The sequence below is a fragment of the Setaria viridis genome, chromosome 7 (genome assembly GCF_005286985.2).
Source record: "Setaria viridis chromosome 7, Setaria_viridis_v4.0, whole genome shotgun sequence".
NCBI lineage: Eukaryota > Viridiplantae > Streptophyta > Magnoliopsida > Poales > Poaceae > Setaria > Setaria viridis.
In genome coordinates this window covers 2,454,474-2,479,084 of record NC_048269.2, presented here as the reverse complement: position 1 = coordinate 2,479,084, position 24,611 = coordinate 2,454,474, and the positions used below count along the sequence as shown (strand labels likewise).

Below are 24,611 nucleotides of genomic sequence, written 5' to 3'. Positions count from 1 at the left end.
CTGTGCTGTACGTCTGTGCATCTTCCAAGAGCACTACTATATAGCGAAACGTAAACAACCCCCTCTCCTCATTTTAATCCCAGCGTCATCCATCCGTTCTCTCTCCTTAGTACACAAAATCGTAGGTTCAGCACAAAATAAATTGGCGAGCCACTTCTTCCATTGCGCCCGTCCCCTCCCTTCTATCCTCCATAAAACGTACTGATGACCAAAATTGGCACTTCCAGGAAAAACCGGCTAGGCTGATGTCCTAAAGGAGGCAAGCCGGTTTTGAACCTAATCCGAGTAATATCGAAGATTCATGCAGGATTTGATTTCTAAACGATCTTTGATCATGCAATACCTCCCCAACCTCTAAATACGAAGGGTTATAGCTGATTGAGGTTCTCTAGTCGATCAAAATACTAGTCCCTTTACTTTATTTTCAAACCATAGTTGCTATTCTTGTTGAGTCACTACGCCATTCGAATACATTGTAGGTGGCCTGCTGAATTCAACTCTAGGTGCGCCAACCCCGACAGGATCTATCTCTGGTAAGTCTTCGTAGGTTTTTACAGTGAGTATGAGAAAACCGACCTAGTCGATTTCCAAAACTCGGCTAGCCATTTTGCACAGGGGTGCTCCTTGAGTTGATTCATTGCGATCCGCGCATTCTAGTGTTTTGGTGTGAGTATTTGAAACCAAGTTTGAGTCCCATTGAAAATTGATCAAAATTTTATGAGGATTTTAAACAAAGTTCAAATATAATTCCACTCAAAGTTTTTAGTGGATGAGAGCTCATGACAAGTTTAGGGACTGTTATATGCCCTTTTGAGAGTACCGAGAGAAGTATGGGAGCTCGAGACAAGTTGAAAGACTAGGATGAGAACTCGGAATAAGTTTAAGGAAGATCAGGGGCATTTTGAGAGTACCGGGACCGGAAGAACTTGCGATAAGTTTAAAGACGCTTGTGAAATTTACTCTTTAGAAAAAATAGTACTCCCTACATAAGTAAATATAAATGTTTTAACACTGACAAGGTCTAGATAATGGAACATTGATAGCCGTTTCTATCAAAACATGATATTTAAAATTAAGAAGATAGCATATCGTAAAACATATTGAAAATTAGGAGTATTTAATTTAATATCATAAGACATACTTTTCGTTATATAATAAATCTACTGCAATCAATGCTCCCTCCATTTTTAATATCATATATTTAAAAAATGGGGGAGTATCTTTCATCAGTCTACTTGATTATTTATTAACATACACCAACGGTCAAAATTATAAATATCTTACCAATACAAATAACTGGATTCACAAACCAATATACATACATCCATCTATAGAAGCATGGATTCACAAAAGTACATAAAAAAGTACTTCTCTTGCACCTGTTCCGATATTCAAATCTTAAACTGACCAGCATGTTATATCTTCCTCCGGTAATTCTACCGTGCAAGACGTCCGACGCAGTGAATCCCTCCGGACGGACGCGTGGCGCAGCACGTCAACATGGTCCTTCATTCCACCGCACGGTATTTTCTCACGGTCTTATCTACTAATGGTGGAACGCTGACGAAGCGTCGTCCGACTTCCGATCTTCCTTTGTTTCCGTTGTATACAACAAAACAAGCGGCACACGCTGTCTCCATTTCCCAGGCACCGTCAGCACCAAGTCCACTCACCATACCTGGAGCTGAACATCCCCCCGCCGTGCCGCTGTGCAAAATCCACGATGGACCTCCGCACGGAAGCATCCCACGCCCTTGCCATGTCCACCACCGACATGGGCTCTTGGAGTCCGTAGAGGGTGCGCCGGAAGGCCACGTCCGCCGCACCAGAAATTTCACTGAACCTCTTCCTGCAGCCAACCGAACTGCAGCTCAACAAGACAACAACGGATAGAAAATATGTTAACCATACGATTACTATTAGTTTGTAGGAATGAGCTGCCTGAACTCACCTCATTTGCTCATCGCCCTGGTCACAGACAAGCACAGGAGAGCTTCTCGGATAATCTACGGGGACCAAGACCTTCACTGGCATGACAATAGACTGCAAGGATGAAGTCCGTCAATACCAAAGAACTTTATGCAATGTGTCGTGAATACTGAATAGGCAGTAGTCTGTAGACTGAGTACCATTCCAGATGTTGCAAAGAGCGATGCAAGGTCTGGCGTTAGTGATATGGCGGTGTAGAAGAGCTCGATCAGTGTCCCACCATTGCCAGAAGCCATCCCATCTGTTCCATTGTCTTGGGCGATGCTGATAAAGGTATCTAATAGCATGTTGTTCACAGAGTTTATCTCGTCTAACAGAGTATCCTTAGCATTCTGTGATGGAATGTTTGAGAAAAGTGAGACTGCTCTGTTTTTGATAGAAATATGTTCTAATTGTTAAAAGGATCGATAGCTCCTGATCAGCAGCTTCAGAAAAAAATAGATAATGTGTTTAAACAAAGGGAAAGAAAACTCATGCTACCTGTACTTTCTGCCTCTTAGCACCACGTTCTGCACTGTATTCAGCCTCCGAGATAGTCCAATCAAATGTCATGCAACTTCCATCCATGCTGCCCAGTGGTGCTGATTCAGAACATAATGATGTACTTTCGAAAACACGCTTCATTTTGTTCACTGTGTTAGATCCACCCTGCTGCGAATACTGAAATGCATCTATTTCCCTAGGTGGTACATAATCATTCATGTTGAGGACTGAGTAGACAGAATTAGCTGCACTGCAAAGCATTGATGGTGATGAAGTTCGCACCTGAAGACAAGTCAAAAGAATAAGTAAGAGAATTTGAAATATCAATTGTCAACAATATGATCAATCAGTCAGGCTTACTGCATCAAGCAGGCGATCAATGGGCTTCTTAGCCACCGGTATTTCACTTCTAGGATGCAAGTTATCCTCTGCTTGGTGATCTGCTGTCTCTGCCTGAATTGGTGAAGCTTGCATGATTGGTTTTGTGGTAGTGACCTGTTTAGAAACATTTACTGCTTTTATTGCTGTTCCTCCTACAGCTGCCTGTGCACCAGAAGGGTCTGAGTTGTCTTGTAGTAGCAAGGCATATAAACTCTCAATGTCCTCAGATGATGTAGAGTGCATTGAAGGACAGGGCAAAGCAAATGGAGCACACCCTGAATTGGTAACGGATGAAGTAGCTTCTATAACACCAGACTTGGCAAAGGGTGATGGCAATGCTGAATTTGCTGATGCACATGGTGTAGCAGCTTGTATAGTAGCAGACTCAGTAATAGCTGATGGCAAAGTTGAGTTGACCGAAGCATATGATGAGGAAACTTTTACAACACCTGACCTGGTAACTGGTGATGGCAATGTGAACTTTACAGAAACAGAAGATGAGGCTTCAGCTTTTGCAGCACCTGGTGTAGCATCGGGTGATGGGGTTGTGGACTTCAGAGAAGCAGAAGGTGAAGAAACATTAAGAACGCCTGACTTGCTAATAGCTGATGGTGTTGGTGTGCAACAGTCCTGATGCTTATCGATTGGCAAAGACTGCAATGATCCTCGTGATTTCTCTGGGAAACAAGATCTTGCTACTCCGAACAAGTGGTTGTGATTCATTTCTTGAGCTGCTGATGTTGTACTGATAATGTTCTCCCTCAACTGGGAATGTACGAGCTGCTCTTGCTGCTTTTGATGGCTACAATATGGAAAAACATAAAGGTATTACATTAATTTGTCTTATGAAAATAATGAATAAGCCAGCTGAATCATTCACGAAATTGCTAATCTAAAATATTTTTGAAAAATAAATGTTAAACGTTTAATGAAATTGAGGAGGTACTGTATAAATCTGCCCAACACATCATTTTTACTTTATTCATTCTGATTCAGGGTCATGGTCACACATCATAAGGAACACAATGTTTCACAACAGTTAGTTTAGACTATTAAAAGGCGAGTAGAATTTTATACCAACCTTGGACCGCCACCAGATGGAGCCTGGTCACCACTAAGATTGATGATTTGTGGCTGCCCATGAAAAATCTGAGGCTTATCTCTTGCATCCATCATTCGATTTTTACTTCTCCTGTAGTAACCTACCAAATCCTTTATGGACTTCAGAAACATGGAAAACTGCCCCCTGTAGTTGTCAGGGATGTTGCATTTTTCTAGCAGTAAGAAATTCAGCACCAGTGTCGTTCTCTTCTTCAAATTTACTCTAAATATGTATTGTCCAGCTTTGTCTTTGGGTAATGACTCAAACTGCTTCTGTACAGAGATGGATCAAAGGAATGTGAGAGATGGAGGTGCATTAAAAATAACAATAGATGGAGATCCATAAGTGACAAATTTTTAATAGGAAAACGATATAAGACCTCTGTAAGTTTTGGAACATGAAGCACTTGATTCAGTTCCGTGAGCTCTGAAAGGTGAGCATCTTTTAGTGGCTTTATCTGAAATCCATGTAAACAGTTTAGTGCAACATGATTATATCAGGATTATTCGCATTCAACACAGTATAGTAATGCTTATATATAAAAGACATGGCAATTGTAAGTACAGATTTGATCTGTGAGCAATAACACCACAATAATTATAAATTCCTGGGGCAGAATTATATATACTTGATAAAAATAAATGGGCATGGCTGACAGGTTAAAGGGTTTATGAAATATACACACTTAGAGCAAATCCTTGTCTCAGCCTGAATATACGATATGTCAAAAAGAGTATTCTCACCTGCTGAAACATATCCTCTCTCCAATCAACTTCTCCTGCTCTTCCCATAGTTGCTGAAAATGATAAACAAGATGTTCACATCTGTGATGAGTTAACCAATAAATAGAAAGAATTGATCCAGCATCATGTTATGCACAATTAATTGCTCTATTAAAGCAGGTGCCAGAACCTAAAGTTTGAGGGATCGTACAGAACGAACTGTTTTGCTGACTGACGGTGATCAGCGGCTGAAGTAGGGACACAGGCTGAGGTTCCATTTTGATATGTTCATTGAGTGCCTCTTGTTCATGCATCTTCAACGTTGACCGGAATCCAACTGTTATGCCAGGTTGATTGTTTTGTGCTCCAGGATGACTATTGTTCGTAGTAGTGACATTGGCCTGTTGCTCCACCAGTATTTGATATTTTAGCCTGTCCTGCTGTTGGTTGAACCCCAAACCTTGCTGATTCGCCATCATCTGCTCCTGGACATTGGATTGATCAAGAGGCTGTCGTTGTTGATGTGCAGTGCTTATAGGGTTGCCTCCTGAAAAGTTCGTGGGCTGCATTTGCAAGGCAAGTTGCTTCAAATTTTGAGATGCTACTGATTGTACCATCTGCTGACTGAGTTGCACACCTGATGCGAACGGACTTATCGATGCATGACACGAGTTAAGAATCTGGTCCGGCTTTCCTGTAGCCTCTAGCTGTTCTTGCTTAACATTGACGTGCATATTTGGTGCAAAAGGATAAGACACGTGCTGGTTTGGCACTAAGCCCGAACCTGGAGGTGTCATAGGCAGGCTTTGCAGCTGAGAAGATTGCCTTCCGTGAGTAGACATCATCGATGTCACTTGGGGCATTGCAGTAATTGAAGAATTACCTCCATGGATTGCATGGACTGCATTAATCTGCCGCGTATCACTACCTGCTTGTATCTGTTGTTGATGTCCTGAAATACGCTGTAATAGTTTTTGTTTTTGCTTTTGCTTCAGACTGACCAACCTGACAGATATTCTCCTAAGATAATCTCCCTGGAAAAAGGACGAAACTACATTACACTCCCAGCATATATGATACTGGAACAGATGAAATGGGAACAAGAAGATGGAAACGTATTACTGCCATTGTTTTTCTGTCAGATATTACCTTGCATTCATTGGTTAATTATAAGAACTGATATACAAATGAATGCATAGGTAGAAACAGAAGATATGAGTCTGAAATGCACACGATGGGATGCAAATGATAATCTGCCAGAGGGGACAAATTGATTACCTTACTGTTAGCCTCATGGAATACCTTGTTTTCGAATGAGGCAGCAACCCTGTTGAGGTCCTGGGTAGAATCGAGCTGTCCATGGTAAACTTGGGCCAATTTCCTCGCTCTGATTGAATTGAACACATACAATTGGGAGAAATATCAGTCTCAAAAAAAATTGGGAGAAATATAAATGGGACGTGAGACGATCAAATCATTAGAGTATTACTAAAGTATGCTGAACTTAAAATATCTGACTGATGAGCAATAAATTGGTTAATAGTCATAAAGAGATTGATAACCAAAATGATCAACACATTACAAAAAAATTGGGACATAACATTGGAAGATCCTGATTTTAGAAAGAACAACAGGAATTTCCAAACCGAAATGCCTGAACAACACATCACTACACCACTATATAAGTATATATACCTGATAAAGGAGTTAACAGTCTGAATGAAACCGGAAGGACTGAGGCCTCATCCAAAAGTGCCAACTTTCTATGCATTAGCATGCACGCGTCGTCATTGGCCATTAAAAGCAATAAGAGATCGACAACCTTGAAGATAGATAGTAAACTGGAGATATCTCTTAGATATGGCATCTGTAGTCTTAAAGCTAGAGCTATCTCTAACCGTTGCCCGTTGGAGGCGGCGTGATGCGCATGAAACCAAGCCACATATTGTTCACTGCATCTATACACGTGATGCATGAACACATATAAAAGAAATTTTTCTTTTTTTTGGGAGTATATATATAGAAGGAAACTTAACATGTACGCAATCCTCTTAGCCCCTAGCTACATAGTCACGTACAGTACTAAGAAACCAATCTAGCTAGGTCCTATAAGTGAAACCATTGCATCGATTCTAGAAAAAGGAAAAATCCGGAGCAGCAAATCGAACCGACGCGATCATTAATAGCGCAAGATGGCGACAGCGTGGATCGATAGAGTGTATCCCCAATCTGAAGATGGCGTGTCCCCCAGCAGCTTGAGAAGGGGAGCAAGTGAGCAACTATCCGCGCGCCATCAAACCCTCCGGCTCCCGCGTGCGGACACACAGAAGACGACGCGGCGGCGGCGGACCAAACCCTAGCTCCATCGAGCAGACGAGCCAACCAAAACCCCACAAAAACAAAAATCTAAGGGCGGAAACGGCGAGAGGAGGGGAGCCACGAGCGAGCGAGCGAGAGCGGAGCACGTACATCGTGTCGATCACGCGGGGCCGCAGGAGCGAGTCGAGGTCCTGGCGCCACGGACGCATGCCCCCGGCGGCGGCGCCGTCCTGCATCGCAGCGAGGAGGCGAAGCAGACGAGGGAGTGGAGACTGGAAAGGGAAGGCTTCGTTTGGAAGCCAAGGTGGGGAACGCGCGGCTATTTATAGCGCCGTGCCACGACGGCGGTTGGACTGCACACCCGTGGATGGCCCACAGAACCGGGTCGCGCGGGTTTCGGCTCCAAGCACCACGGACGCCGTTTTGCCATCGCACTTCACACATCCCGGATCTAGTAAATTCTGCTCATGTCCCAATAGAGAGCTTGGTTCAGGAATTTTCTACGAGCAAGGTATTGTTGGTAGTAATCTAACATATTTTTTTTAAAATAGAATAATTGTATTTAGTAATGGAGGAAGTACATTGAGTGAAATCAGAATGCGGAAGTAACGGTCGCATCTTGTGGATGTACACGGAATCCAATTTGGCATATGCCGATGCTAATCTACCTTGCGTGTACATAATTTCTGTTTTTTTTTTTGAGTTACACGTCACGAAACCTAAAGCTGCATTTGTTCTGGCTCATGCGTACCGAGGAGATATAAATGCAGGCGACAAGTAGGAGATTTGCCATGTATTGCGAATAAGTCACAGCCACCCACACACGAGCCAACTGGAGCAATAATGATATGCAACAGAAAGGAGGAGAAAACGTCTCAGAATTCTCTAATCGGACTTTTTTTTTCCTCTGGGTGCTTTGTGTTTCTACATTAAAGGTAGCACCATACCTTACAAGTTTTCGGAAATTACAAGATTGCCCTAATGCTAATAGAAAACCGTAGTAATATTGCATTCTTTTTGCACCTCTTTCGACGAAGCAGCTTCAGCCTTCCCCTGTTGCCAGTTCACCGCCACTCAGACAGCCGAGTATTTCAGATGCTTTTACAACGGCTTTAGCGAAGAAACTACCAGTTGGTACCCGTACCAGAGAACAGAGCCACTTTTTGAACTCCCCTTCTATTATGATTCGACGTCCAACACCTTTGACAATGATCTCACGGACGCCTTGATCAAGCTAGGGATCTTACTGGCGAACTTTTCCTCGGGGAAGGATACCCCAACTTATGAGTTTTACAACCCATCAGTTGCAGCACGGCAATTCGGCCTTGGTCAGCTGCCGATTCAAGTTTACTTCGCCAACCGTGCAAAATTCCGGGACGAGCTCACCAAGGGTCCTGACTATAATCGGCTATGTAGTTTGGTGCCGGATTCCAATACCATCGACCTGATCAATTGGATAGTGGCTCCCTTTGCTGTCCAACAATTTAAGTTATGGTGGGCAGAATGGAAGCAGCATCTCTTTTGTGCATCCCCTATGACATACTGCAATGATGTAGATCCCGACAACATCGACCCAAACGCAGCGGTACATGCTCCTTTCTCAGCCGTTTTCAATATCACTTTCTTTTATGTTACAAGTTTTGCCGCTAACTCTTACTTTCTTTTACAGTCCGAGAGTCGACTTCCTCCAACGCGCAGCCGGAGTGGCAGGCCGATAGAGAATCGCTACCCATATACACCATTCCCACTCATCGGCTATCATTGTGGCGGAACACCTCGGATTAACTCAACTAAAGCACAGTTAAGTCGCTTAACACGCGATCCTCATGCCTTAATCGAGTTAACTCGATGTGCTGTCGGATTTCATCCGATTTAACCACTTGACAGGACCGAGTTAGCATAACCCACATGAAGGTGAGTGGTTCCAGAGAATACAATAGATCCACCAGTGGTTTAACAATTCATTACACACTATTTAAAATCAGAGTTTTACAAAGGTTGAAAGAAAACAACAGAAGGTAAAAGCACGGCGGAAGCTAATCGTCAGGGTCGGATGTCCCTGGTGAGGCCAGCCAGGATATCAGTGATCCCATTCCCCGCCATCCGAGGAAGGATCCCACTCGACCGTCCAACCTGGAGGGAGCTGGGACGGCCAAGTGCCAGCAACAAGCTCTGAAGTTGCAACTTCACCTGAAAAGAGAAGCCACAAACAAGACTGAGCTTCTAAGCTCAACAAGACTTAACCGACCGGTGGGAAGAACTACTCCACCACTTCTAGACATGCAAGGCTCTTTGGCTGAGGGGTTTGTTTGCCAAAAGCACTATGTTAGGTCCTTGCTTTCAAGTTTTAGCTCAGATTCTAAGTTCATTAACCAGTCTATGTTGGCAACTTACACTATGCAAGCATAGATCCAACTTTATGTATATAAGCTCATCATCAAGACCATGTCATCATCAGACTCCTTCATTACTCAGTGTAGCATTGCGATCAAGCAGTCTCAAACTGTGAGAGGCAGACGAATCGATTCGAGTTCTTTAACCATGCATGGTGAACCTAACCTCACGACATCCGCGCACCACCGAGGGTCGCTTCCTGTGTCGGTCTTCCCCATCAATTCCCTAACCCGTGTCGGGTCCACTTCCTTTGGTGCAAGGTTCCACAGACCCGGCCTCTGCCGTTCTGTGACCACACTTGCCACCACGTGCGGCCGCAGGGGAACTTCGTTCCAAGGACAGTGGAGCGACCGCTCACGTCCAGGGTCAATCAGGTACTAGGCTTCCCCATCCCATACTGGGTATGAGATTAGTACTTTCAAACACTTGATCACGAACACCATCACTGTCAGGCCTTAACAGGTTCAATAAACAGACAGGGCGATCAGCCGACCACCAAAAGAGTTAACCAAAACCCTGCCCCGTCCATCGTCCTTATAGTTGTAACAGAAGGAAAACAACCAACTCCTATAACTCGCGAGTGACAGGAAATCACTCGGCTTTTACCGATTCCTATTTAAGCATTGCAACTACTCGACCCAACAGACTAGTGTTCAGATCAAAGGAACTATGTCATGCATCCAGGGTTGCAAACAACTCATATACGTAAATGCACATTCATAAGAAGGAAGGCATGTGCAAGTTTAGAAAGTTGGGTTCATGCTCTGGGGCTTGCCTTCAAGCGGGGTGGAAGGGAACTGGTCTTCAGCGGGGGCTGCTTCGACTTCTGGGATTGGCAGCTCAGCTACCGGTCTGTCTTCAGGTGCCGGATGTAGCTCGTAGGTGCCGTCGGCGAGATGTAACTCTACACGAATGCAAAATGCGGGAGTTAGCGCTTAGACGGTTATTTCAACAATACTTGCAAGTTTAAGCTCAGACACTTGTAGCAAAGCTACAGGAAAAGTGGGGAAAGTTCAACTCCAGTTGGTGGAGACAGGATAAAAGGGTCGGATGGGGATAAACTTATGATCTGACCCTCAAACTTAAGGAATAACTGTGCCGGGGTACTCAGACTTAACACAGATAAGTCCCCAAAAATTTACACAGATACCTTCGGGTCAAGGAAAAAGATACAGCTGAGCCCTTGGGCGAGGCGGATAGGGGTTGGCGAACAGATAAGGTCGGGCGAGACGGAAAAGGTGTCAGGCGAACCAGAAAGGGTCGGCAGCTTACCTTCAGGTCTACTGGTGAAGCTCTGGGGTCGGGAAGGAACAGACTTGGGTGGAAAGACTAAAGCACTAAGGCTTGGGCGACAGCGAGGTTTGACGGTGCTCCAGCGGCGGCGGTGCTTCTTGTGGGCAACAAGAAAGCTCTGGCACAGCGCGGAGGAGCGGACGGCTGGTAGGTTGGGGAGGAGCAGGTTTGAGCGGAGAGGGGAACTCTCAAGAGTTCAAGTAGCAGGGCTCAAGTGCGCTCAGAGTAGGGGCGGTGAAACAGCAATGGCGAAGGAAACTCCGGTGGGACTCCGGTACTTCTTTTTATAGCTGCGTGGAAGAGAGAGAGTTTGGGCAGCACGAAGATCGGGAAGAAAAGGGTGGAGTGCGCTGCCATGGCGGCGATTGAGCGGCGATGGACGGCAGAACAGAGCTTCGGAGACAGGGTCTTCAGCCATTGGGCACTGGAGACAAGGCGGCGCAGGCGCGGTTTTGCCGGGATTTAGATTTGGTGAAGGTAGGCGTGGTCTCGTCGCGTCAAGCGGCGGATTGTAGGCGGCGACTTGACGGGTGTGTGACTGGAAGGAAGGCACTATAAGCGAGGTTGCAACAGGCGAAGTGACAGGATGAGCGGTGGCGCGGGCGAGCGTGAAACAGCAGCTTGCCGGGGCATAGTACTCGCAAGAAGGAAAAAGGAGCTATCGCGACCGGAGTCGTGGTTGGCGAGAGCGGAATCTTCATGGAGCAAGTTCGTGGGCAGCGCGACTGTGGAGAGGCGGAAAAGCCGGAGGTCATCGGGGCTTGCAGCCGGGGATCTGGGCGAGATGATGGGCGCGGGTTGTGAGGTGGTCTGACGCAGCAGCAGCAAAACTCTGCCACGACGGCGATGGGGCACCTTGGCGCAGCCGACGAGGGTGCGAGCGAGACGAGGCGAGGCAGAAAGGGTTGCAGGGGGCTTCCGCTGCGATTAGGGAGGAGGGTGCGCTGATCCATCCTGTCACGGCCGGCGACTGGGCAAAGCGGCGGGCGTCGGAGAGATCAAGCCACGCGGCGGGGAAGCTCTGAAGCGGGCGCATGCTGCTCAGGCGTGTCTACCTCGAGAGAACCGGGGGAAGAGATTGCAGGTCCACCAATCAGTCTCGGTTGTTCCATAGCTCCAAGATTGAAAGGAACACTCCCTTTGGGGACTTAGAAGGATCCGGTGGTTTTAGTTGGGTTCTCAGGGGTCAGGGCTGAGAACCGGACTTTGAGCGCTCATGCTCAGCAAGAGCTGAGTCAGCAGGATTAGGGACTCGGATTAAGGTTAACTCAGCTAATTAACCAGGGTCGTTACAATCATGCCCCAACTATTGATGACATCACCACCAGCCGATCGAAACAGGCACCGAAGAAAACCTTAAAGAAGACGAGCCGCCGAGTGTGCGCCCGCACGGAATCGGCCGATCAGTCGGCGACGGCATCGGCTGAATCTCTAGCTGTGCCGATTCTTCCGATCATTGAAGAAGTTGACCCCCAAGCTGCTACAGAAGCTGGAGCGGCTGCTGCATCACTGCTAGTAGAAGCTGTTCAGGTAACTTCGCATACTTCACATCCTTCTAAGTATTCTGTCGATATTAACTTCTTCTTTCTGTCAGGCCGCGCAAATCGCCCCAGTGCAATCTCCACAGCAATCAGCCATACCCCAAGCAGAAATCGGAGCAGTAATTCCTCCCACCGAGGTAGAGAATCTTTTAACTCAATTTTTTGATACCAAAAACTTAACTGATTTTGATGCAGGCTACCTGGACACATCGATTATGCCATTCCAACGGCCATCGGCCAGGCGACTCGCAGAGGTATGGCAGTCATCATATGCCGTCAGACTTAATCATTTGTATCACACTTATAAAAATCCGCTTCTCGTACCTTTCCAGGAGGCCGGCCCGAGCAGGGCACCAATAATCGTCGAATCTTCCTCCTCTGATGAACCGGTCGCGCCAGTTCCCGAGCCGAGGGTAGCACTCCTGCCGGCGCAAGTAGAAGAAATCCGCCTCAAAGAGGTAAGAGACTTGTTACCCGAATCGGCCGATTTCCCATTACCGTCGGCTAATCTGTATTTATTATTTTTTATTCTTTCGCAGGAACAAGATACCCCCAGCAACAGTCTCTTCTCTTTCGTGGTTGCACTTTCTGACGATGAGGAGGTTGCTTCCCATCAAGTCACACTGAGCTCAATCCCCGACGATGTCCGCGCCAAGCTTGAGAGCATACGGATCCTCCTCCAAGATGATATCGGCCGATTAGTGGAAGACGCCTTGTCGATTCGGCAGCTCTTCAGCGATATCAAAGACCGAGTTCTCGAAGAGGCAAAGGAAGCTCTGGCACCCGCCGCATACATCGAGTCAATGCGGATTCCGGTGTTCAGGGCTTTACGCCACATGGCTGATCGTGCCAAGTTAGCGAAGGCTCGTGAAGAGGAGGACTCCTATAAGCATCGGGCTCAAGAAGTGCATCAACGAATTAACTTCCTTGAAAGCTCTCGCCTAGACATCGTTGGTGCCATAGATCGCCTCAAACGTCGAAGGGCAGAACTTTCCAAGGAGATGGAGCAGGTGACTAATGCCATTACTGTTGAAGAGAAACGACTCCAAGATCTCCCCTTTGTCATTGCCGAGTTGAAACAAGAGAGGCAGAGCCTGGCCCATGAAGCAATCAAACTCCATCGCCATATGCCAGAAGTCCCCGGATCGGCGGATGACGATCAGCGGACCTTAGATTTGGCCGATCAGGTTAGGCAGCGAGTGATTGCAGCTATCAATGCCCTTCTCGGGTAAACTGTAAAAGCATTGAATGCTCTGTAAAAAGTCCTTCGGCCGTTGATGTGTGGATTCAAATCTGAACCGTCCTTTGTGGCAGCCTTTCATTTATTACCCTTTTTACTCCGATGGGATGCGTTTTACCAATCTCTCATCCTTTTCCTTCTATAAATATGAGACTCCGTATCATTTCTAAAGGCATTCACATCGCCCATCCTCTTTCCCTCCAGCGACTTGATTCCCATACCTCCAGACTAGACGTTAAGATGTCTTCTTCGTCTTCTTCCTTCTCTTCCTTCTCCGTTAACCAGGTACGAAATCTTCCTCCGTCCTCCGTTCCACCGTCTAACATTTTGATCAATCTGTCTATGAGCAGTTGTTTGATGATTTTTCAGCCGAGACGCCTTAGTCCTAACCTGGAACGGGCGATTGAGATCATGCACTCCGATGAACCGTTATCGCAGGCGGACAAAGATCTGATCAGGGCTCATCGCGAAGAACTCAGGGATCATATTCCCGCTGAAGTCCAGAAGATCTGGGACCATATCGACGCCAACTGCTCCAGGCGGCCGCCAACTGAAAGGAGTCATCCACTCCCTCGCCCAGTCGCCCTTGAAGATACCGCAGCAGGAACGTCCCAACCACCTCTTGACAGGAGCCACCCCCTTCCTCGTCAAATCGAGGTTGAAGCCGCGATGGAGGACCTGGAGGAAAAGAGCATCCACCTCTTGATAGAATTAGGTTGGATCGAGAGGGAGATTAAGAAAAAAACGTGGTCAATAAATGTGTTGGTACTTTTTGTTCTAAGGGCGACTTGTACCGTGCCGGTCATGTACCCCGTCGTTTGTACTTCTTGACTGGCCAATCGGTGAACGATCTGACTCAGGCTCTCAAACTCCTGGGAAGCGTACTTCTCTTTGATGTGTGGTAGGAGACCTTGAAAGGCGATATTGGCCAGCTGCCCGTCGGTTAGGACTAGGGTGTAGCATTTGTTTCTGACCTCTCTGAACCTCTGCACATAATTGGTCACTGGCTCGTCACTCCTCTGCCTGAGGCTGGTCAAATCTGAGAGCTTCATCTCGTGGACTCCCACATAGAAGTATTTGTGGAACTGCTTCTCCAGGTCGGCCCAAGTAACGATGGAATTGGGCGGTAGCTTAGTGAACCACTGGAAAGCCGACCCGGATAGGGACGATGAGAACAGACGTACCCGCAGAGCATCCTGTGTAGCTGCCTCCTTGCATTGGATGATGAATCTGTTTACGTGCTCCATAGTTGAGGTGTCATCCAGCCCTGAAAACTTGGTGAAGTCGGGAACTTTGTACCGATGGGGAAACAATAGTAGATCGTAGGCAAGTGGGTATGGCGTTTTGTACGAGTAGGTTTGTACCTTCGGCTTCAACCCGAATTGGTCTTGAATTACCTCCGCTATCCTTGCTGTCCAATCCACTTGCTGCTGATGAACAACTGGTTGGGGAATCGGCACATGTTGGTGGATTGGCGGCGGGATGACCGGGTGATGGATCAAAGCGTGTGGCGGATTCTGCGGTAACGTGACCGGCTGAGCGGTTGACAGTTGGTGGCGTAGCGAATCAGCTGTCCCATCATACAGCATCATCGGCGCTGCACTTCTGAGTGTTTCTGCAGCATCTGCCCCCCTGCCGATCTCTGACGTGGCCGGTTGATATTGTGGGACCGTTGGCCGGATGGCTGATTGGAAAGGTGTCTGGATCGGAGAGCCTCCATAACCGGCCGATTGATCTAGAACAGCCGTCGTTGCCGGTGCCCCCCCAAGGCACTGAGTTTGAGGGCAATGATTGCACGGAGGAAATCTGAGCAGGCTGAGGCGGTGCTTGTGATTGAAAGCATGGCGCACCGTTGTATCCTAGATGCATTGAAGGCAGTGAAGTGTTGTGTCCTCCATGTTGTGTCGGCATCAGCTGAGGAGCCGAGTGAGATGTGCCCGGTAAGCTCCTGACTAGGGTTACAATGGGCGGGGCGTACGCTGGCCCCTGATATCCTTAAGATACCCCGTTGGCCAGGGAGGTGATGACGGCATTGTACACCGTGTTGGTCATCACCGGGGATTGGTCGATGAAGGCCTGGTAGATAGACTGTTGGATTATGTTGGACATCTTGGCCGAATCCTCAGCGATGGTGATCTGGTGGGGAGTTGGAAGAGGAGCTTTCTTGATGGCTTCCCCGCTTCTAGTACGACTGAAAGATTGCAGGTAAGTCTTTTTGTAGTCTTCCATGTACCTTGCCAGTTCTTCTTTCTGGTCGTCCTTGAGATCTGCCTCCGTAACCTCGATGACATTGTCTTCGGAGATTTCAGCAGCTTTTGACATGTTGGATGTTGAAGTGGCCCCACCGAACGTGCCAAAAGTGTGTTGGCGCTAAAAAGTCAGCCGATTGACCCTCAGTGTCGGACACACGACCCGGGAGAATCTGCTTAGCTCCTGTTCGGGTAATCGCCCTGATGCAGTTTGCGCGGCGTGCCAGTCAATCTGACCTGTTGATTGACAAGGAGAAAAACGTGTCAAATTTCAGGGGTTTCGATTGGCTAAAGTTCCGATCTGTCTCGAAAAGCGTATCAGCGAATCGGCCGATTTGCTATGAAGATGACCGGCTATAGAACAGCCGATAATCACGCAGCGATTGTAAAGAAACTACTAGAGCAGACTAAACAACGCTACGAAGCAACACTTGAAATAGATCTAATCGGCTGTATAATGATAAACAAGAATAATGATAATAAAGCCGACAGTTCAAATCTCAAGCTGGATAACTAGTGATAAAACTAGAACAATAGATGAAACCTATAATTCTAGTAGATATCGATAACTGGTGAATAAATCTAAATGAAACAATTGCGATGCGCCCGAAGTTAAAGCTTAGATATTACTCGATAGACGGAACTTACAGAATCGGCCGGAGATCGTGTCGATGCAGTCTTGCCAACCCGTACGAACTCGTGAAAGAAAAAGAAGTATTGGCGAAGTCGCCGACTTGACGAGGAAAAAGTAGATTGTTGTATTGATTGATGTGTTTTTACAAATCTCTAAAGATGGCTAGTTATAGCCTGTTACAACTGATTTCTTAACCGACTAGGATCTATCTCTAATTTTAAACAAAAATGAATATTTACAAACACAACTCGTATCGGAGTTGGTTATTGTACTCCCGCGGGCCAATCTTTCTCTATCTTCTTTCTCGACCCACTTTAGGCCCATACTGGTCCAATCGCTCTAGCCTTCCAACCGGCCGATCTCCACCAACTCCGTCTGCCAAAATACTGTAGCGCTAATCGGCCGATTCCTAACTGTAGCACCAATCGGCTGATTCCCAATCATAACCTTTTAATCCACCGTATCGGCCAATCCTTTCCTCCCTTGATGCCGATCCCATACGTGTCAAAATCTGGCGTCAACAAGCTCATATTGAATTTATATCTATTAAATTTATATAATTGCAATTAATAAATAAAAATTATCAAACGGATCCGAAAAATTCCCAAAATTTGACATGAACTTATGTTGTCTATGGCCTATAAAAAAATTTTGAACTCAATGCCAAATTCAAGTATCGATTCGACTCAAAATCTTACCGGATCCTTCCAACTTCTGCGAATCCTCTCTGGAGATGCTTCAATTTCTAAGCATCATATGTAAAAATTTGTGCGAAACCTTCTCAATTTTTTACCACAGCCTCCACATATGAAATCATAGCATCTTGGCAAATCTCGTGATTTTCAAACTTCGTTTGTATTTTTGAGAATTAAAAAATCATTCGACCACACGTTCGTGGTCGTGTTTTCTTAACAAAATGTTCAAAATTTCTTTTCATTTCCAGGATGAGACCTCAATTCGGACTCATTAACATGAATATGATTTTTCCACTCATATTATTCCATTATTCCAATCACTTGCAGTTCAAATTTGACTTAAATCAACAAATTACTCTAAATGAAATTAATTCATTAAATATAGCAAACAGGTCAAGAAATTGACCACCTTCTAACATGCAGTGACAAATGTCATACGTGGGGAGTGCAAAAAGTTTGGAGGGTGGAGGAGGGAAAAATTGTTTCGGTTTTGCTGAGTGTCGCAAAAAACACTCGGCACATATTCATGTTTGCCGAGTGTCGCAAAAAACACTCGGCAAAGAGTCATGTTTGCCGAGTGTCCTAGAAAACACTCGGTAAATAGTCAATCTTTGCCGAGTGTCGACGGCGGACACACTCGGCAAAGAACTAACGTCCGGCACACCCTCTAACGGACGCCGCACATGCCGGTCACGTGGTTAAGAGTTGTCGAGTGTCAATTATTTGCCAAGTGTCGGCTGCGAGTTTGCCGAGTGTTTTTCGTTTGACACTCGGCAAATAGGATTTATGCCGAGTGTGTAATATTTGCCGAGTGTTTTCAGTTTGACACTCGGCAAACACGTCCTTTGCAGAGTGCCCGAAATAATGCACTCGGCGAATAAAAAACACTCGGCAATTTTACTGTTTCCCATAGTGGTAGTGCTCTTAACAAGTGTGTTAAGAAACGTGAAGATTTTAAGAAAACAAACCGAAGCGTGTCAAATGTCGCTATTAGAAATACGAGCATTCGATCTTGACATGTATTCTTTTAAGCTAGTTAATGTTCAGAAGAATTGTACCAAATTCATTTGGCTTCTATAACAATGTTCATTGTTCAAGACATTTGTTCGGTGAAGTAACTATGGAGTTAATGGTATACTTCTTTGATAGTTTGCAACTAAAATCATCATTTAGTACGCTTTTTTATGAATATGTATATGTTAAAAAAAGGGGAATATCACAGCAAGGCGAGTAAGCTTTTTTATATCAAACTTGAAGAAAGAGTTCTTTGAATCAAAGAGAAGAAACTAATGATATCAACTTTATTTGTTGTATATAACGGTCTTCTTATCTGTTGTTATGTTCACCCAGGCTCTAGGATATTTCTAGGTCCGCCCACTGGTGTGCGTGGTGTGCTGTTGTACGAGTTTCTCATACATTTTCCTTCTTTAAATGATATGCATCTATCCTGCATGTTAAAAAGAAAAACACATAGATCAAGAAGCAAAGGCGCTCTACCAAATAGAGATTTCCAAGAGGCTGGTCCAGGTTCCATTTTTCACGAGATACACCGGATTAGAAAATATGTACCCTTGTTGCATAGCCGGTCAACTATATACAGTACATTTGCAGCTGACAACATTTCATCCATCTATTGCACGTACTCCAGACTCCAGTATTATTTATCCTCCCACTATATTCCACCCCATCAACAGATGGCCGACTACTGCTACACCTGGATAACCACTTTCTTTGTTATTCCTCGTGTAGCAAATGAGCCAAAATTTACCTTCTTTGAGCTTAAGTGAAGTCATTAGAGCTTAATGGAACCAATGAACAGCCTTGCACCCAAGTAAAATGACCCCTTTTGCCCCTCACGAGCTAAACATGTGTTTAAGCCATAACTCAATTTTTGTCTTAAGAACTTAAAAATGTGCCTAACTAAGAGTTGTATAACTCACAAATTCTAACAACTTTTGTAATTAGCGTTTTGCTTGAAACTGATCGGAAAAGGGTCAAAATATCGAATTACAAATCTGGGCCGAAAGGTGCAGATCAAATAAAGTCAGAACTTTGGAGCCCTTTTTCTCACATTTTTGAATGTATGCTCATGACAAACCTTTTATGAAAGTTTTAGTGCTACGAGTCCTTAACAACTTTGATTTTTGAGCATAGGCCAAAATCTGCACAGAAGGTTTTCAAAAATGAGGTCAAACGCAGCTAAAATGGTCAACACTGTCAAAAATGGATGTAAGTGTTCAAGTCTGAAAGTTTCGGATTTTGCCAAACTTTGAAGCGTTTTATCTTCAATTCAGCTTCGAATTTGAAATCAAGACAATTACAAGAATTGAACTTAGATCCTAGGCCTACAACTTTTGTAAAGGGAGTAGGGGTTGTGCAGTTCAAAAATCTGGAGAAGATCGCGCTCGAAGATTGCCCTATCGTCCGATCCCGCAAATCCCGCACCAGAGCTCACGCCGAGCACGCGTGCGCCGCGCTCCCCTCACCGGCCGCCCCGTGGCACGTGCTCCTCGTCGCTGCCCCGTCGAGTTGCCCCCTGCCGCTGCTCTATCCGCACGCGCCCTGCGACGCTCTGGCACGCCACCGCCGCCGTGCCCGCCAACGCACGCCCGAGACAAGACGCCACAGCTCCTCGGCCTCGCCTGCAGCGCCCTGATGGAGCCGTTCACCCGTGCACGCCTGCTTCGCCTGCGGCGCCCGCCTGCAAGCACGCCCGCCAAGTCGCCTCCCCTATCCGCCAATGGTGCCCGCCGTGGCCGGTCCACCCCGCAGCAGCGTACCAGCGCCCCTCCGACCCACCGGCCAGCCCCACGAGCTCGTCGCGGCTATAAATAGCTCGCCCGCCCCACCGTACTCCCCTCCCCACTCTCGCAGCACCTCGCCACGCTCAAACTTTGCCAGCGAAATCCACCACCGTGAGCGAGTCTCCGGTCGATTCCTTGCAGCCACGGCGCCTCCTCGTCGTCCCGCTTCCATTTTGCCCCTTCCCAGGCTCCCTCCCTTGCCGAGCAGCCCCCTCCACACGAGCCCCCATCCGCCCCCTTCCTGTGCCGTGAGAACTGCTGCACGCCGTCCCTCCTCATCGCAGCGTCGCTGGTGAGCACTCCTGGCCCAAGGCGCCGCCCCTCTCCTCTTCCCCCTGCCGTGTGCTCTTCCTTTCCCTCTGTCGCGGCCGGCCCCCAAGTTCCAGCGCCATGTTTTGTGCCGGAATGTTGCTGTGCTTTTGTACGTGAGGGATCTATGTGGGGAAGAAGAAAGAAAGTCAGGGGGTTATGGGGAAAATCGTGGGATTTATGTTTGAGGTGGGTTTTTGTCCAGGGGTGTAGGCGCAAGATCCAGGGGCCCCTACGCATTTAACCCATAGACTGGAGGGCTAGATTTGAAGATTGCCTCGGTTTTCTTTTTTTTTTCTAGATCTAAAAAGGCTGAAAGTTTAAAAAGGCATAGAAAAGTGTAGAAAAATGCTAAAAATGCAAGATAAATTTTGTTAGACTCAATATTCTGTGTAGTTTCGTATAAAAATAAGTTTACACATGTCTCTGTTATAATTAATGTTATATGATTTAATCCTTGTTTAAGCTAGTTTAAATCATAGCAAATCACAGAAAAATGCTAAAAAGGTAAATCCAACTCTCAAGTGTTTGTTTCAGAGAATAAAAGCTTAGAAAAATGGTTTAGAGCCTAGCTTAGACATTTAAGTTACTGTTTTAGTTTATTAATTGAAATCTATGGGTAGATTTTTCTTTTTGCATAATGATAAATCCAGAGATGATAAAAATATGAAACCACTTGGAATAATTCAGGAATGAGGTGTAGTTCACAGGAAAATTATGAGACTTGGTTTGAAAGTTAATGAAAACCTCTTTCCTTTTTAGAGAAAGATAAAAAGGAATAATATATGAAATGCCTTTCAGACTCTTGGTTTTGCATGTTGAATCATTTGCACCTGCATTTCATGTAGAAGTTAACATCGCCGACGGTACATACGAGCTGCACCCGACGCCCGAAGAGGAAGCTGTAGCGGATCTACACCACGCCGAAGTCGAGCCCGTGCTAGAGCAAGCCGAGGACCAGTTCGCTAACTCCGAGTGTGAAGGCAAGCCCCGGATCATAAATTCCTATGTTTAAATACTTGCAATATATTGGTTGTTTTGATTATGCATTTACGTTTATAGGAATTGATTGAAACCATAGATGCATGAATATAGTGCCCCTTGATCTGAACACTAGTATAAGAAGTCGAGTAGTTGCAATGCTAAATAGGACTCGGTAAAAGTCGAGTGATTTCCTGTCACTCGCGAGTTATAGGAGTTGAATGATTTTCTTTTCATTGCAACTATAAGGATGATGGACGGGGCTGGGCTTATGTTGGTACTCGGTGGTTTGCCCCGTCTGTCTACTTGAAATTGGACTAAGGTCGAAAGGTGATGGTGTTCGTGATCAAGTGTTTGAAAGTACTAATCTCATACCTAGTATGGGATGGGGAAGCCTAGTACCTGATTGAACTGGGACGTGGCTTATACCCCTGCTGTCCTTGGAACGTCGTTCCCATGGTGCATCATGTGGGTGCAATGGCGGTCATAGTACGGTAGAGACCGGGACTGTGGAGCATTGCATGCCAAAGGAAGTTTGGACCTGACACGTACCTAGGGATCGATGGGGACGGCTGACAAGTGAAGCAACCCTTCGTGGTGCGCGGATGTCGTGGGATTAGGTTCGCCATGCATGGTTAATAAATTCGAATCGATTCGTCTGCCTCTCACAGTGTGGGACTACTTGATCGCTATGCTACACTGAGTAAGAATGAAAGATGATGATGATATAATATTGTTACTTGTTATTAATTGCTTGGAAAACTATGCTTATTTAGTATAGTTGCTAAACTTAGAATGATAAACAACAGTAGAACTGGTGGCTAAAATGTTGAAAGTAAGGACCTACACTAGTCGCTTTTGGCAAAACAAAACCCAGAGCCAAAAAGCTTACATGTCTAGGTGTTAGTGGATTAGTACCACAGGTCGGTTAAGTCTTGTTGAGCATAGTTGCTCAGCCTTGTTTGTGGCACCTCTTTTCAGGTGAGGATGATGTTTCTGAGTTCGCTGCTAGTTCTGCTTGGTCTACCCAGCTCCCTCCGGGTTGGACGGTCGAGTGGGATCCCTCCTCGGACGGCGAGGACAGGGGTCAGTGATGTCATGATCGGCTTCTTCATGATATCGTGCATCGACGTTTAGTTTCCGTGCGTTTTATTTCCGCTGCTTGAACACTCTACAAACTATGTTTGAATTTCTGAACTTTATGTTGTAATAAATCGATGCACTTTGTTTAATCTGGGTGGACTGTTGTAATCTCTGTAACCACTCACCATCGTGTGAGTTTTGCCTTTCGATCCTGCGTTACGTGGTTTTATCGGAGGAAATCCGACGGACGACCAAGTTGACTTGTTTAAAGTACATGATCGCGTTTAGGCGACTTAAGTGTGCTTTAGCCAAGTTAATTTAGGTGGTTCCGCCACAGCTGGTACCAGAGCTTGAAAGCATGACAGAGAAAACAACAGACTTTAAATACCTTTTCTAAAATAAAACTTGCAAGAAATTAGTTTGAAAATTTCGTACGATCGTTAAGGATGAACTTAGTACGAGAAGCCCTAGGGGAATTTTTGGGTTATTTAAGGTGGCTATTAGCTATTGGTTATTTTACTAACTTCCAGCACTTTCGCCCACGTGTATTATACGTGCGCAGAGTTCCGCATCGTGAGTATGCGAGGGGTGATAGGAAGTTCTATTCCAAAGAACCTATCATCGCGGTTGTTTTCACCCACGTTTATTATACGTGCGTAAGGTTCCATATGATGATTCATGCGAAGGGTGGTATGGTTCGATTCCAACGAGCCTATCATCACGGTTGTTCGCCCATGTTTATGATACGTGCGCATGATTCCGCATCACGAGTATGCGAAGGGTTATATGGTCCTATTCAAAGGGGCCTATTTCCACAGTTGTTACGCTGTCCATGCAGCGTTAAACGCATGGGTGCCATTTCTATAGTGAATGGTAATGAATGGGGACGCTTTCGTGAGTGTTGGCACGAAAGGTTCATGTGGTATTGTGTTTTTCTGCAGGTACACTAACCACGTTCGTGTAGGAAAACGATATTAGAAACCCGACTAGATACTATAGGGAGCGATGTAATTGTTGCCTTGCCACCGGCACTAATCACGTAAGTCCAATTTTTGGCAATTATTTTGGTTGAGAGGACGATGTAGGTCGTGCATGCATCATGAACTAAAATCCGTGAAACCGAACCATTAAATCGACCTTGCTCATGTGTTTTAAGTTTTTTTTTTCCACGTTAAGGATTTTCTAGCTGCCCTTTTCAGCATGGTGTCTTATCAAAATCTTTTGGGTTTTTTTTTCCATGTGTTATCTACAGAAACTTTATATAAGAAAAGTGTGTAAAAATGTTTTATTATGCCACTGGTAAAATTTGGTAAATTCTCCCAAAGGATTTGCGAGCAATGACAAAAAAATTTGTAACTCCTTATTTCCTGGAAATACAGTTTGTGCACTTGTTATAGTCTTCCTGTTTCGACTCCCTTAAGGACATTTTCTGCTAGGCACTGCTTAAGAAAATCTGTAGAGAACTGTTTGAAGAACCTTGTGGTAAATATTCAGCTTATTTATATCTCTGGTTTGGGAGTTATGCTCAGTTTATTGCCACACTGTCCCTGAAAATTCCAGCATGTGCCACCTGCCAAAGATCTGAGTATATCACCCTGTTAGGATCTGTTTTCACTCCACTTATGAATACCAAACTTGTTACCAATTATCAGAAGGGAATGTTGGTAAAATTTGGGAATTTTTGGATGAGTACTTGTTGAGTTATGACCTTTTTCTCTAGCCTACCAGAATCTGTTTTCATCCTGAGTTTTAATCTCACGTTTCTTTTATCACTCCTTGGTTCCAGATGGCCGCTCCTGGGCACGTGATACGTGGCACGGATGGCACCTCCCACTCCACGTGCCTACACTTCGAGGGTTTTCCCGCTATCTTGTGGGACACCTTGAGGTGGTTTGGGTACCAGTCGCCGCCTCTTTACGCGGGACGCGAGTACCTGGAGCACGGGGTGCAAAGGTGCAGCGTGCATGTGGTCGTACCTCCACCCCCAGTGCAGCCACAGTGGCCCCAGCTTGAGGTTTCGACATATGGTCATACCCTCGAGGATACTTGGGAGTCCGCTGCCCTGCAGGCCCTCACTCAGTTCTGCAGACTACACCCTTTCGAGGTCCTTTTGGATCCGATTGGCTTGTTCCCCGCTAGGGACAGGCTGGACGCAGACTGGCTTGATAGGGTGAACAACATGGAGGTGTTGGTCACCTCACACCCGCAGGTCACCCTCTCCACCGCAACGCGTTGTATGAATGCGTTGTACCGACTGGTCGAGCTCCAGGGGAGAGCTATGGCTGTCTTGGCTCGGATAGCTGTGGACACCCAGGAGCATCTCAATACCACCAAGAAAGATTTGGTGGAACAGTCGTACCAGCTCATCCAGAGGGGTATACGGATCTCTGAC

At 45.9% G+C, this 24,611-nt stretch overlaps 1 protein-coding gene and 1 long non-coding RNA gene across 4 annotated transcripts; one reads left to right on the top strand and one right to left on the bottom strand.

The window, feature by feature from the left end:
* Positions 1-1,164: 1,164 nt before the first annotated feature.
* On the bottom strand, positions 1,165-7,298 carry LOC117863180 (uncharacterized). Of its 3 annotated transcripts, none has more exons than XM_034746788.2 (11): positions 7,147-7,298; positions 5,956-6,064; positions 4,868-5,711; positions 4,699-4,751; positions 4,335-4,412; positions 3,935-4,227; positions 2,833-3,655; positions 2,470-2,754; positions 2,130-2,321; positions 1,952-2,043; positions 1,165-1,864 (listed from the first exon to the last, which is right to left on the bottom strand). In XM_034746788.2, exons 1-11 carry the CDS (start codon positions 7,230-7,232, stop codon positions 1,654-1,656), a joined length of 3,066 nt encoding a protein of 1,021 aa, XP_034602679.1. In that variant the 5' UTR covers positions 7,233-7,298; the 3' UTR covers positions 1,165-1,653. The 3 variants fall into 3 exon arrangements, with proteins under 3 accessions (XP_034602679.1, XP_034602680.1, XP_034602681.1); XM_034746789.2 differs by having other exon boundaries at positions 1,165-1,849; XM_034746790.2 differs by having other exon boundaries at positions 4,889-5,711.
* A 12,664-nt stretch (positions 7,299-19,962) lies between these two features.
* LOC117863692 (uncharacterized) lies at positions 19,963-22,391 on the top strand. The gene is made up of 2 exons (XR_011898740.1): positions 19,963-20,138; positions 21,004-22,391. It is a non-coding gene; the product is annotated as an uncharacterized lncRNA (long non-coding RNA).
* The last annotated feature ends 2,220 nt before the right edge of the window (positions 22,392-24,611 follow it).